Consider the following 15,980-nt stretch of genomic DNA (forward strand, 5'->3'; position numbering starts at 1 on the left):
AGTTTGTTGCCTTGGTTAATATATCGAGACCTTGTGTTGTAGGCATTAGTGAGACTTCGCTATCAGAAGCAGACATACTAACTGGTTGAGAGTGCAAAGAGTACAGTATTCTTAGGAAGGATAGACAGGATAGGAGGGGGGCATACTGCTAATGATATCAGATGACTTGAATCCATTAGGGTTGAGACCTATGATTGCAATACTGCTAGTAACAGTATTTCATGTGGCAGTGAGTTTGAAGCTATCTGGTGTGAGGAGGAATCTAACAAGATCAATTATACAGTAGGGTATTGTTACAGACCCGGTGGATCGGTTGCTAGTAATGAAGAAATGCATCACCAAATAGAAAAGATGAGCACGAAAAGAGTAATCATAATAGGAGACTTTAATTATCCAAATATTGATTAGGTAGCAGTAGAATCTCATGAGAAGAATGAAAATGCATTTATTGAGCTGTTGCGGGACAACTTCCACAAGCAGCATGTGACAGAAGGAACTCTAAGTCAAAGAGTGTTAGAGTTGATTATAGTGTCAGAGGGCATTTCAGTTAAAGACATAACTATTCTGCCTCTGGTTGGTGGCAGTGGTCATGTAGTACTCACTTGGGAAGTGAATACTGCATGATCACTAAGTTTATGAATGTTCCATTCAGAAAAAAGTTACATGCTGAACCACAAAGCTGGAAATTATGACCACATGAGAGGTATACTGAGTTCAGCAGAACAGTATTGGTTGCTTGATGGGAAGAATATTGATAGTGTTTGGGAAGCATTTAAAAAAATACTTAAATGATGCAATATCAGAGTTGTGTCCTGAGATTTCGAAGAATAAACAGGGTAGGAGTCAAATGGATGTTTAATCTTATTAAACAAGAGATTGTAAGAAACAAATGATATGGAAGGAATATCACATGCATAAGGACCGTTAGTTATGATAATTATATGCAGCAGGCCAGAAGCGTCACAAGTGTTGTGTATGAAAAGAAACTGGCTCTGCAAGTTAAAGACAACCCAAAAGAATTCTATCATTATACTGCAAGTAAAAGAAAGAATGAATCTGAAAGAATAACTCTACTAAATGCAGATGGTATGCATGTGACTGATGCAGAAGCGATTGTTCAACTAATGAGCAGCCATTTGTTGCTAAAAGCTATCAACCTGGTATATTCAACATTAAACTCACTGCTACTTCTTCACTGTATGAAGAGGTACTACAGCTGTTGCACAAATTGAATAAGAATTATGGAATAGGAACTGATGGGATATCAGTACGGATGCTAATAGAGTGTTCAGCTGAATTACCTATTCCCTCGACCAGGCTATATAATTTGAATCAAAGAACAGGGAAGATTCCACAGGAGTGGAAAGAATGTATGGTAATCCCATTGCACAATAGGATTTCATGGTACTGATGGATCCAACTATCGACTAATCAGCATCTCAGGAGTGGTGGAGAAGATTTTGGAAAAATTGGTTAGGGCTCATGTTCACAAATGGGTTGACAGCGAATCTCTGCTTTGTAATGAATAGCATGGGTTTACTAAGGAAAGGTCATGTTTTAGAATGCAACTTGATTGCATTCTATAATAATGTTACCATTGAACTAGTCAAGGGGAATGGATTACACCATGATACTTTTGGATTTTGCTAAGGCTTTTGACAGAATACAGCATGGAAGACTGTTGCATACATTGGAGAATATGGATTTGGATTGTAAAATATTAGCATGGATGAGAGCATGACTGACTGACAAATATCAACAAGTGGTATACAGGGGATGTAAGTCTGCAAGATTTAAGGTTACCAGTAGTGTACCACAAGGATCAGTCCTTGGTCTACTGCATAGGTTCCCAAAGTGGGTGCTGAAACCTTCTAGGGGGAGGGCTATAGTGGGATCGGAAGCATTTGGGGGTGTTCAGGCGGTCTAGGGGTCGGTGGCTCTTTATAGAAGAAATGAATAATATATATTTAAAAATTAATTATTTCGTGATTTTGCAATTAGATTAATTTAAAATTTAAATATTGCATTTTAATTCATCTCATGCCCGTCTTACATGATCAATTTTTTTATCAATTTTCTATTTCAATTATTTAATCATTTGAAAATTTACCATGTCAGATAGAAATCAATTTTCTATGTCAATGAGAAAATTGAACATGTCATATAGGATATTTTAACTTCTATGTTTTATATACTTAAAACATTTATTCATTTTTTGCTATTGTAAAAATTGATCATGCCATACAGGCTTTAGTCGATCCACGCAGCAGACGAGTCTTAACTAGTAGTATGTCGGTCAACTATTACGTAGGTAATTCACTCAATTCAGCATGTTTTGACAGGAATATGGGTGCTTGCAGTGACTTGTTCAAAGCACGAGTACGATGGTATCGCAAACAAGTCAATGCATGCAAGTCGATTCGGGCTAGATTTCAAATCTGTAAATACCAGTGGTTTAGGAATAAGTTCATTATTTTTTGTGTGCTTTGCCAACAATCATCAGTCGAAAGTATGATAGATAAGATAAGCCCATCTTACACTATCAATTTTTTTTTTTTATCAATTTTCTATTTCAATTATTTAATCATTTGAAAATTTAACATGTCAGATAGAAATAGATGTCAATTTTTTATGTCAATGAGAAAATAGAGCATGTATATATGTGTGTATAATAGGGGGGGGGGGCGTTACAAAATTTATGTCTTGCAAAGTGGGCGGTGGCCCAAAAAAGTTTGGGAACCTATGGTCTACTGTTATTCAATCTGTACATTAATGACACTGGGAAGGATTTGACATGTGACATACAGCATTTGCTGATGATGCAAAGATAGATAAATAATCAAGAGAACTGCTGATATGCAGTACTTGCAAAAAAATGATTTGAATAGATGGGAATTGTAGGCATGTGAAAATGCCTGTCATTTCAATGTTAATAAATGTAGTCATGCGCTTTGGTGTGATTAGATATCCAATGTCATATTATATTGGTGGGATTAAGCTTGAAGAAACTGATGAGGCTAGGGATCTTGGAGTTTTAGTAGACAGGAAGTTAAAGTTCAATGGTTATATAGCAAAAATTGTAAATATAACTTAGAGAATAATTGCAATGCTGAAACAAATCTTGACATGTAAAGATAAGGAAGTCATTTTGCCTCTTTACAAGGCCTTGATAAGATCTCACTTTGACGACTGCATGCAGATCTGGTCTTCTGGTTTCCATGGTGATTCTGATACACTATACTCTGTCCACTGTATCAGAATCATCACCTGTTTCCATGGTGATTCTGATACAGTGGAGAGAGAGTGCAAAGGTGAATGTCAAAAATGATATCAGGATTGTGTGAATACAGATTGAGAATTTGTAGGCTGCAGACACTAGCAAACAGGAGAAAGAAGGGTGATATGATTGAGACTTACAAACTTCTGAAAGATGTTGAAAGTTTATTTTTCACTTGGTCAGACTATAATAAATTTAGTTTAATCCTTTATCCAAGTGTGTGCAAACAAAGTTTGCTCCTGAAAGTATCTTCAAGACTGGGGTAAAGTGGCACAACACCGGGCAACTCCTTGCAAAGGTGGAGCAAGCTACCAACACTCCTATCTCGGCATCTCCCATAATGCAAAACACATCTCCTTGCGGATATGTATAATGTTATGCATTAAGGGAAGGGCCACTAACCAGACTAGTTTCGACCTTTATTGAGGTAGAATGGGAGTTCATGTCTCTCATCATTGGCCTTTGGAGAATAAAGCATGCTGAGGATCAGCAGATAGTAAGAGAGGAGGATAATGCAAGATAGAGTAGGATAGTAGGAAGTAAAAGAGGCCTCAGTCAACCTGTTTAGCCGTTTTAGGCTAATTGGTATGTAACACAATTATCTGTTCAAAAGATTAACCATAAAATTTTGTCTAAAGTTCGCATATAAATTTATCCAATTTAATGATTTAATCAGGTGTCTATGGAGGATATCCGTTGACCCTGCTTTGGAGTATTTTACAGTTTAAATGTTTGTTCGTAATTTTTGTTACTAAGTATAATATCCTTATTTGTATTCCGGGTAATTAAAATTTACTGCTGTCGTTGAAAATGACTTATGGTCCAAACTGGATATATAAATTTACCATAATTTTTATTTTTTTATTTTATTTTATTTTTTTTGAACTTAAGGTCCAGACTAGATTTTTTTTTTTTCCCCCGAACTTAAGGGTCCGAACTAGATTTTTTTTTTATTTTTATTTTTTTTACTTTTTATTTTTTTTATAGGACTTACATGCACATATTCTTTCTTCTTTTTCACTAACCATGGTAACACATATTGTATTAAAGGTTTTGCGACCTCTCACATGTTAAGTAAATATTAAAATAATAATAATAATAATAATAAATCACTTAAACGTTAAATATAATTGATTCTGTGTTATTTTGATGAGTAACAAGCTATTTCATTCTTTATACTAAACAGAAGATAATTATACTGTTCAATATAATCATCTTTATGCTGTTATATAATTATAACACAGAATAAAAAAACACAATATAAAGAAAAATTCCAAAATCTTTTGAATCATCCCTGATTTATTTTTTAAGAGAAAGCAGAGTTTGTTTTGAAACTACTTTTTACCTGTTGTAGCTGAGTTTCCAAATGGTGTACTTTTTCATTCCTCCTTTTAAGTTTTTTTTCAAGTTCTTCCATATTTTTTTGCTTTTCTTCAAGTTGTTTTTGAAGTGTAGCCAGTTCTGCTTGCAATTGTTGCTGACTTTCACTGATACTTTGCCTTTTCTGACTACGTAAACTCTGTAGATCTGCCTGCAGATATGAAATCAAATATTTTTAATGCCTTGTAGGTATCAGATGAAAAATCATAATTGAAATTACCTTGTGCAATAAACTGTATCTTCTCTCTCTCTACTTATTTAAAAGAACAGTTTGTTGTTCAATGCCACAAAAAAAAAGTAATATATATATACAGATAATCATCAACATCTATAATGTTGTTATATCTTCATTAAAAAAAACTATTACTGACAGTTTTTTGAGAGTTTATTTTTCGCTTGGGATTAAACTAAACTTATTATGACAGTTTTTTATTCATGCCATTTCAAATGAACAGATATTATTATTGTATTATTATTATTATTATTATTATTATTACTAAGTGACACCTCCAAGGAGTCCAAGGACTCATTGTGTGAGAGAATTATGGAGAATAAGGAAGCAAAATGTTTTCAACAAATAATATTATTATAAAGGCTATACTGGAAGGAATGACACATGCAAAGAGATTATATACTGCTCAAAACAATTAAGGATATTTTGGTTTTCTTGTAAATTATAAAGCTATAAAAATAATTTTCAAACGTAACACATTTATTTTAAAATATTCTTAATATACAACAGTGTAGAACATGCAACTGCATACAAAATCATGTTAAGACTTATCGAAACGTGTCTTAGCCATATTAGTATGTAGGGGTTATAAAAGCATGGCTTGTTGCACTCACTTCCACAGTGCACAATTATCACTTCAATTGTAAATTGTGTCACTTACCACCCATTATTTTGTGGAGAGCATTGGTTGATTAGAAGCTGGACAAAAGCAGCAAGTTGTCACTCAAGTGTGTCGTGTATCTCAAAGTATAATTTCGTGACTTTGGAATTGCTTTCTGGAAACGGGAAATGTTTGAAATCATCTTCAAGCCATAGGTTTATATGCTCGAACACCAATGGGTTGCATTCCACTTACTGCAAATCACAAAAGAGCCCAAAGAATTTGGGCACAGGAACATCGCAATTGGACAAATGAGAATTGGGCTCATGTTCTTTGTAGTGACAAGTCCAGGTTCAGTCTGAACAAGATAGCCAACATATCTTGATATGGCGTGAAAGTGGAACAAGAAATAATCCACAGTTTGTTCGTGAAAGACCCCAACATCAAGGTGGGAGTTTGATGGTATGGGCTAGAATAAGTATAAGTGGCCATGCTGATCTCTATTTTATCAGAAATGATTCCTTAACAGCCTAAAGGTATCACGATGAGATTTTGGAACATATAGTTCATCCATATGCTGCTCAATTGGCCAAGAATTCGTTTTTATGGATGACAATGCTCATCCCCAATGTGCAAATTTGGTACAAGAGTGGTTTGAGGAAGAAGGTATTGAACGAATGGACTGGCCTGCCTGTTACTGATACCAATTTTCCCTTTCAGTCGTTTCTGACTGTTGGTGACTTTGTAAGCTTTTGCCCACAAAGTATTCCTGGTGAGATTTTTACAGAGTAGTTCACCATTGCTTTCCCCAACCTCCCTATCTTATCCAGGCCCGGGACTGGCATATGGCTGGGACATATTCATGACTGTAATCCATGTGTGTTAGGGTCGGTTTGCCTGTTCTGGGGGATGAAAAAAATACTCTACCTCCATATGAGATTGGCCAACTCACCTTTAGTCGAAAGAGACCAGATAAAGATTCCTCACATCACTGATGGGAATCGAACCTAGGTCTTTCCGACCAAAGGGCTTTGTCTTTATTGACTGAGCTACAGCAGCTCTGCCTGCCTGTTCGCCAGATTGTAATCCAATCGAACACACCTGGGATGCTTTAGGTAGGCACATTTCTGCTCGACTCGAATGCCTTCTCTCAACCATCTTAAAATGTTGCAGTAGAATTCTGCATTGACTGTCTGACCAGGTGGGACAAATTCTTGGTGCACAATCTCCTTAATGTTAAAAAAGATGATCAACATGCTCTTTGTTGCACTCCTGACTTGCCTTGTCTTCTTTGGTCTTGGGGAATGTGGACTTTCCACTGTGATGATTTTTGCTTTGACTGCAGGTTATAGCCGTAAATTCAAGTCTCATCCCCTGTGATGACCCTTGAGATCAAGGCTGGGTCATCAATCACCTTTTGACAAAGATCTTGACACATTTATTTACACAGTGCTCCTTCTGGTCAGAAGTCAATGAACTTGGCAGTGCCATGATGCATGTTCAAATCTCTCATGATCATCACTTGAACTGCTCCATGTGAAATCCCAACTCTGTTGGCAACTTCCTGAATGGTGATGTGTCAATCTGCACAGATGATCTGTCAAATTTTTTCAACATTTTCATGGGTTGAGCTGGTGAATTTTTCATCATCCTCTGTTCTTCTTAAAACGCAAGTGCCACTCTTAACACAAAGTTCAGCTCATGAATTTATTTTCATATGCCTTATGAGTAAATTCAAGGGTCTCTGTGGCAAAATTTCCCAGTTTTATGCACAATTTTACATTTGTCCTTTGTTCTAATTTTGCGTTCATGCTGAAAATGCAGAATAGCACAAAACATGCGATAAGAATAATGCGTGTTACATGAGTTCTGGTGCATGCAGCTGAGCACCACATGGCAGGCTGACTCAACAATGTCTATGCTACTGACACCTGGCAGTGTGAGACTGTAATTCGATCTGCCATCGAGTATCCGACACAGTCCCGTTTCTTTTTGATAACACTTCGTATTATCAGCAGTTTCATTCTTCCATTCAGTATTTCCCATTAACTATTTGCCTTTCCTTATCACCTCAAGTAATAGGCTCAAAATATTATATTATCATTACTTCCTACACTACATTACATATCTTCCTACCTTAAATGTACAAACTTCATGTTTATAATGTCCATAAAGATGTCTCAAATTCTTGCTGTAAATTAGAATTTGATGTGCAATCAATCTTCTTATTTAAATCTTCCCTGATAGGCAATAATATACCCTCCCATCCTCTTTTCCCTATTTACTCTTTTATAGCGACATCATAATTTTCTTATAATGAATTATAGTAATCATTATGCCTATTAAGCTGCATATCATGGAATATGTTCCAGAGAAATTATTCTTCAGCTAATAGTTTAAACAACATGAGCTTATCTTTAAATTTCATACATTAATATATAAGAATGTGATATCAATCAAAATACATTTGCATTGACTTTCTCCTTCTGTTAATGTTAACATTCCTCCTATTATTACTTGGAATACCCCTTAGCTTCTACATCTACTCAAGCATCAAAATTTTCTTTGGTATCACTTCAAAATCTTTTAAAAAAAACATTACAGATTTTAAGGTCTTACTCAATAGATCCACCATGTTTATATGGTCACTACTGCCACCAAACCATTTCCAATTTTTAACAAACTCCTATAAATTAAGAATATTAGAGTTATGTATAGCACACATAACTATTAAGAATCATTCGGCTGCCACTGTTCTGCCTATGGATTCTTCATTATCAAATCTGGGCATTATGTTAATTTAACTATTTTAATTTTTAATTTATCTACTAACATAAATGAAAAAAAAAAAAAAAAAAAGATCCAGCTTTAAATAATTCATTCATTTCAGCCAGAATAAACACCTGAGCTTTCTGCCATTTTCTATAACATAGAAAATAGCAGAAATAGCTTTTTTTTTCTAACTTCTTCTCTAATATGCTTTCATAAATTTCACTTGGAACACTTATTAGGAAAATTTCTCTGCAGTTCTCATATTCAGGTTTATTTCATTTTTATAGATGAAATAAACCTGATTGGAATAGAGAATCATCTGGAATTTGACCCCTGACCAGGCTTTCTGAATTATGCAGTTCAGCCACCATAAGACTTTTATACCTCCACAGTTCAGCATTTCTAACTGAGTATGGGTTTCTCACCTGGATTTTCTTGGGGATGAGGAGGAAGTAAAGAGGATCCACAGATGAGTGACCAAGATGGTAGCAAGTCTATAGAATGAACCTTATGATGACAGGTTGAAGATTTGTGAGTTACAGAAATTGGTTGATAGGCAGAAAAGGGGTGATATGATTGAGACTTACAAATTACTGAAGGATTTTTACAAGGTTAATACAAAGGAAATTTTACAGAACAAGTCTGGTGGTGGGAGAATTAGAGGCCATCCTTGGAAACTGAGCAAGAGTGTAGTTAGCAGTGGTGTCAAGAAACAGATTTTTTGTTTGGAGAGTGGTAAATGATGTAATAGGTTGCCAACATTTGTGCAGATGATAGATGCTGTGAAAATGTTGGATAATGCTTGACATGATGTTTAGGGCCTTAGACTTATCGAGGACTCCATGGAGTCCTTAGACTTATCAAGGGAGGCCCTAAGACATGATGTTTAGGGCCTTAGACTTATCAAGGACTCCACGGAGTCCTTAGACTTATCAAGGGAGGCCCTAAACATCATATCAAGCACTATCCAACATTTTCACAGCATCTATCATCTGCACAAATGTTGGCAACCTATTACATCATTTACCACTCTCCAAATAAAAAATCTGTTTCTTGACACCACTGCTAACTACACTCTTGCTCAGTTTCCAAGGATGGCCTCTAATTCTTATCGAGGTTTATAAATAACTATTTTAATTTCCTGATGTTTCGACCTTCATATTAAGGTCACCTGGAGTATCTTCTTCTTCTTCTCTTCCGTCTAAGACGGGTTGAGTCTTCTCTTGAGCAGGATCTTCCAGTCTTCTCTATTCCTTGCTGTTCGAAAAAGTTCCTTATATGTTCTGCATCCCGAGATGTTCTTTATTAATTTCAGCCAGGTAATTCTTGGTCTTCCAGGTCTTCTTTTTTCAGTTGGAAAAGTATTGATTAGGATGTTAGGAAGTCTGTCTGCATCCATGCGTACAGTGTGTCCAAACCACATCAGTTGTTGTTTTCTAATTTTTTCTATTATTGTCTTTTTATACAATAGTTCTTGTCTGACTGTGATGTTTGTTTTCTTTTCTATCCAACTTGTTCCATTTATTTTTCTTAAGCATTTCATTTCAAATGCCAGCAGTTTTTTCTCCTCTCTTTTTTTAACTGTCCACGCTTCTGCTCCATAGATGACTGTTGGTATAATTATTGCTTCATATAGTTTGATTTTGGCTTGTTTAGATATCTTGTTTGTTTTTCAGATTTTCTGTAATTTTCCCATGGTGGTCCATCCTATCGCTATTCTGTGTTTGATTGTTTTGAGTTCATCTATTGTTTCTGTTAGTTTTGATCCAAGGTATATGAAGTTGTCTACTTGTTCTAATTGTTCTCCGTTTAGGGTGGCTGAGATGGTAGTTCTGTTCCTCCCTATTTTCATCACTTTTGTCTTTTGTATATTTATTGTCATGTCATATGTTTTACAGGTTTCATTTAGCTTGTTGATCAACTTTTGTAGTTCATTTGGGGTTCTTGCAAGAAGGATGAGATCATCTGCATATTTGATATTATTTATATTAAAACCGTTGACATTGATTCCAGGCTCATTGTCTATTGCTTTCTTTACAACTTCTTCTAGATATATGTTGAATAGGCATGGGGATAATGGGCATCCTTGCATTACTCCTTTTTGGATCTTTATGGGTTCTGTTGTGAGTGTGTCCTTTTTAATTATTGCATTTGTCTTAGAGTAATATTTTATCAGAAACTGTATTATATATTTGTCTATTGCTTTTTCTAGTAGAATTTTGAGAAGGATTTCTCTGTTGATGTTATCGAAAGCTTGTTTAAAGTCCACAAAACAACAATATAGTTCTTTATGGTCTTCCCAGCTGAGTTCTGCTAGTTGGTGCAATGTGAAAATTTGGTCTATTGTTGAATAGTTTCCTTGGAAACCAGCGTGTTCGATGCCTATCATTTCTTCGTAAGTGTTTTTTAATCTATTCTGTATATCTATTCTGTATAATTCTCATGAATATTTTATAGGTGTGAGGGAGTAAATTGATTGGTCTGTAATTTCTGCAGTCTCTTTTGTCTCCTTTCTTGTATATTGGGATGATCTTTCCAGTTCTCCAGTCATCTGGGATCTCTCCTGTTTGTAGTATTTTATTGAATAGGGTTGTTAAATATTCTATTGATATGCTGCCTCCATATGACCACAGTTCAGTAGGGATAGTATCAATGCCTGGTGCTTTATTGTTTTTCATCTGTTTTATTGCGTATCTAACTTCTTCTTGTAAAGTTTTTGGGTGATCATTATTTTCTTCTATTGTTGGCATTGTAGTTTTGTTTCCTTGGTGGAAGATAGTCTTAAAATGGTTTGACCAGATTTTTCTTATATATTCAATATTCCCGGTTTCAGTCATCTTGTTGTTCATCATTGTTACTGCTTTTGCTGAGAATTCCTTTGTAATTTCTCTTATAGTATCATGGAAGACTTTTAGGTTGTTTTGTTGGTATGCTTCTTGGCCTTTCTTAGCTTTTTCTTCTAACCATTTTTCTTTGGCTTTTTTGCATAGGTTATCAACTTTATTTTTTAGTACTCTGTATTTTTCTCTATTCTATTCATTGTTTTGTTGGTTTACAAGTATCTTGGCCTCTCTTTTCTCTTTTATGGTAGCTATGATTTCTTGGGTTATCCACTGTTGTATATGTTGGGTTATCCACTGTTGTTTCTTGGATTATCCACCTGGAGTATACACATTTATATATACAGAGACAAGCTAAATTATGGAGTCCTTAGACTTATCGAGGCTTATAAATAATTATTTTAATTTTCTGATGTTTCAACCTTCATATTAAGGTCATCTGGAGTATACACATTTATATATACAGAGACAAGCTAAATTACGTTTCACATAGTATGCTGAAGAGACAATAATTTGATCAATGGTATTCTACTGGTCTGACCTCTAGTGAAAATAAAATAAAGTTACAATAAATAAATGAAATAAAATAAATTAACTACATCAAAGCTATATTCTATTTAAGACAACATCAGAGAAACATTCTTTCATATAGATAATTTTGTTGTAAAAATGATGTCCTAATTTAACATGACAATTGTTATATTAGATTTAGGGTCTTGGATTACCTATATTACTCTTAGGGAGAAAGGTTAAATGGGTAGAATATGTGCTTTCCATATGTGTTTGAGATTTTTAGACCATCATTATTGTTAAGATTAGGGTGATTGATAAGAATCTCACAGGCCTCCCTAAATTTACGTTCATACCATGTTTTGGTGTGATGTAAACAACAGGTGCTTTTCCAGTCAATTCTATGTAACGTGTTCTTGGCATGATCAGAAAGACCAGTTTGACCATAGTTATATTTAATGTGTCATTTATGTTCCTTTCTTCTGAATTGTGCATCCTGTTTCCCCTATATAGGGCAAATTACGGGTGAAATGAATATGATATACTCCAGGGTGGGCTGGTGGAGGGAGTGGATCCTTGGATGAGTTGAGTAAGTTCTTTAATATTGCAAGAGGTTTAAAAGTGGCTTTAAGGTGGTATTTTTGTAGTATTCTGATTATTTTGTCTGATGTCCTTTTAATGTATGGAATAGTTACAGTTTTATTGTAGTCTTGTTTATTTTTGTTTTTAAGTGAGGTGTTGTACAGAATTTTGTTGATAGTATTTTGGCTGTAACCATTTTTTAGGACAGTATTGCTGATAAATTTTAATTCATCTTTAAATGCTTGTTCATTGGAGCAAATCTTCAAAGCCCTGTTTTTTAGTGTATTAATGACCCCTAGTTTTTGTGTTGGGTGGTGGTAGGAGTTGTTGCGTATATACGAGAGTGGTCTGAAAAAGTTCTCAGCCTAACAATGAAAAAACAAATTTATCATTTCAAAATTATTTTTATTTTTCAACATAATCTCCCTTAAGACTAATAAATTTATTCCAGCGATGCTCCAGCGCCATTATCCCATCCCTGTAGTGGTGCTCAGTAAGATCTGCAAAACCACTTTACAGCTACAATCACCTCTTGATTCGATGAAAAATGCTGACCAGCGAGGAAGAGTTTTAGTTTTGGGAAGAGATAGAAGTCAGAGGGAGCCAAATATGGGGAATAGGGTGGATGTTCCAACAATTCATAGTGCAGATCCCTTAATTTTCCCATTGCGAAAACACCTTTGTGGGCAGGTGCATTGTCCTGATGAAAGATGATTTTTTTCTTCTGCAACCTGTGTCTTTTCTGATGAATTATTTCGTCTATCTGGTTAAAAGATCAGAATAACATTCCCCGGTTATTGTTTTACCCTTCTCAAGATAATTAATAAACAAAATGCCTTTAGCATCCCAAAACACCGATGCCATGACCTTTCCTGCTGATGGAACCGACTTTTTCTTCTTTGGCGCTGAACAACCAACTTCTGTCCACCGTTTTTACTGCTGTTTGGATTCTGGTGTGTAATGGTGAATCCAAATCTCAACCATAGTAATAAATTGACACACAAAATCAGTTTAATTTTAAAACGCTCCAAGCACTGTTCAGAGATGCAAGTGCGTTTTTGATCTGCTGTGAGCAAGCGCAGCACCCATCTTGCGCAAAGCTTTTTCATATGCAATTCTTTATGCAAAATATATCCTATATGTTCTTTTGAAATGCCTAGTCTCAGGAATTTCACTCACTTTGACTCGCCGGTCATCCAATACCATATCGTGCACTTGATCAATGATTTCTGTTGTTGCTACAATTTTTGGACGTCCTTCAAGGGGATGATCTTCAAGGCTGGCCAAATTTAAACTCAGCAGCCCATTTTTTAATTGTCGTAAATGAAGGAGAAGAGTGCCCATATACTTTTATGAACTTCAAATAAATTTCTTTTGGTGTTAACCCTTCTTTTACAAAGAATTTAAGGTTGTAACCGCATGAATACTCAATTTTATCCATTTCAAGGGATATGGACAACACTTTTGCTTCAGACAGCTGTATAAAACAACTACTTGACAGAATGACTTGCAATTTCACATGGATGCTTATGACAGACGTACCAACCTAGAAAAAAAAAATCTTGCCGATAGTGTTACCATCTATGGCTGAGGCTGAGAACTTTTCAGACCATCCTCGTATTATATTTATATATTATATTATATATATTTTTGTGTATATATTATAACATGGTTGTAGAGTCCATAATTTGTGTAAAATGAATGCTGATCACCATGTAACACTATAGGAAAGGATTCAACAGTAATGATGGTCTACAAATCTCAAGAATATGGATGGCACATATTCTATCCACATAGAGGTCATTATAAATTTTGCTAAGAACTGTAGCACTCTAGGATCTTAGCTTTAATATAACAAATGCTTATGTTTAAATTATTGATTAGGCCACCAATATTATATATTAAAAGATAATATGAATTTGTTCTCAAGCCATGTAAAAATAGGATATAGCTTTGATGTAGGTTTTTTTTTTTTTTTCAATAGAAGTAAGGCAAATACCCTGGGGCAGAGCTGACTACTACCAGGTGCATCCCCAGGTGGCGGATCGGGGAACAGCCTTCAGATATGGAGGCTAGCTGCGATATAAGCAGAGCAATCTGGTGAATAAGCAGCCGTGGACCAACAGCGACTGAGCTATCAGGGCGTGGGGGAGCAGAAGTGGCAACTCTGTTTCACTTAAAACCTCACAAAGCCCAATGACAACTCGGTGACATGGCGAGTAGTGCCGCCATTAAATAAGCACCTGCTGGGGTCACTGCCCCTGACTGGGAAGCAGCATTGTCAGTACTGACACAAGGTTGAAGCCAAATGATGATGGAAAAGCTTGTGATCAGAGATTTGCAGATGGCAATATGATTATATTGTGTATGTCTGTAATACTGCAGAGCAGAAAGCAAACGGAGAAACTACTGCTCTGCCTTATCTCCAGAACAACCACCATGGCGAGCAAGGCAAATACAATAACAGTTGATCAAATTAGGGTTACTATGATATGCTGTTTGAATTGTAATGTAAGTTATTGTATATATATGTGCATGTGTCTGTATACTCCTGATGGTGACCTTAATATGAAGGTCAAAATGTCAGGAAATTAAACTAATTATTCTTAGCACAGTAGTAATCCCCATAATTTTGTCAAAATGCTTGCCACAGAGTGGTGACAGTGAATGAATTTAAGAAGCGGTATGATGGACATAGTGATGATTACTCAAAGACCTCCTATAATAAATTATGTGATGCTATAGAGGGTTGTTGGTGATAATAATAATAATAATGTATACATAAGCCTTTATTGGTACTTTCTAGAGAAGGTACTTTATTATGTGTCTTCTTCAGTCCTGATACACATCTAATTATTATCAACCTGAAAATTCAATTCATTTTTAGATTTTCACTACTTTAAAATATCAAATTAGAATATTAAGAATGTATGCATTAATATTATTACAAAATGGCAATTAAAATGAAATAGACAAAATAACAATTAAAAATGTATAAAATGACAAAATAAAATATACAAAATGATAATGAAAATAAAATGTATATAAATTAATGATCTTGCTATTTAAGCATGCAAATAAATAAATAAATAAAACTAACCCAGTGCAGGTTAAAAAAATGAAATTAGTGTTCAAATGAAATGTGTTTGTGTGAATTAAATTTTAACTTATTTCCAAAATGAAAAAAATATTAAATAAGCTGAAATGATAAAAGTACTTAAAAATCCTCAGAAAATAATTTGAAAACAAATAAAAATACTGTAAGACTGCAAATCAAAAGACAGATGAACAAAAACTCAAAAGAAAAGGAACCACAACAAAGAAGCTGGGCACCAAACACTGCATGTGCCTACTTCACTGACCTCTCTTTTTTCCAGTTCTTGAACCAACAATTCCAACTGAGATTGAAACCGTTCTCTTTCAGTAGCAAAATTTTTCACTTCATCTTGAGATTTTGCCAGCTGTTTTTTTAGGTGCTGTACCTCTTGAACCATTTTTTGAGTTTCAGCTTTTTGCTTCTCTAGTTCTTGAAACCGTTCTTGAAACTGAGATAGAAACCGTTCTCTTTCAGTAGCAAAATTTTTCACTTCATCTTGAGATTTTGCCAGCTGTTTTTTTAGGTGCTGTACCTCTTGAACCATTTTTTGAGTTTCAGTTTTTTGCTTCTCTAGTTCTTTCTTAAACTTTTCAAGTTCTTTCTCAACTTTTTCTTTCTCTACTTGCAAAGTTGCATCTGCTTCATGAGTTTTTGCTTGCTGTGATTTTAAAAGTTTGGCTTGTTCCCTG

General features: G+C 35.0%; 1 protein-coding gene across 2 annotated transcripts in view; it reads right to left on the reverse strand.

The window, feature by feature from the left end:
- Window positions 1–15,980, reverse strand: part of LOC150108348 (uncharacterized) — a 509,704-nt gene that overhangs the window by 116,097 nt on the left and 377,627 nt on the right. For both annotated transcript variants that reach the window (XR_016548130.1, XM_090390709.1), the window contains exon 10: window positions 4,623–4,808. Coding sequence is in view for 1 of the 2 variants with exons in the window: in XM_090390709.1 (XP_090246835.1) it covers window positions 4,623–4,808 (186 nt within the window). In the remaining variant the exon portion in view is untranslated. The remainder of the gene's footprint in view (window positions 1–4,622; window positions 4,809–15,980) is intronic.

This window comes from Typopeltis vanoorti, chromosome 3 (assembly GCF_054136105.1).
Source record: "Typopeltis vanoorti isolate ZY-2024b chromosome 3, IOZ_Tvanoo_1.0, whole genome shotgun sequence".
Lineage (NCBI taxonomy): Eukaryota > Metazoa > Arthropoda > Arachnida > Uropygi > Thelyphonidae > Typopeltis > Typopeltis vanoorti.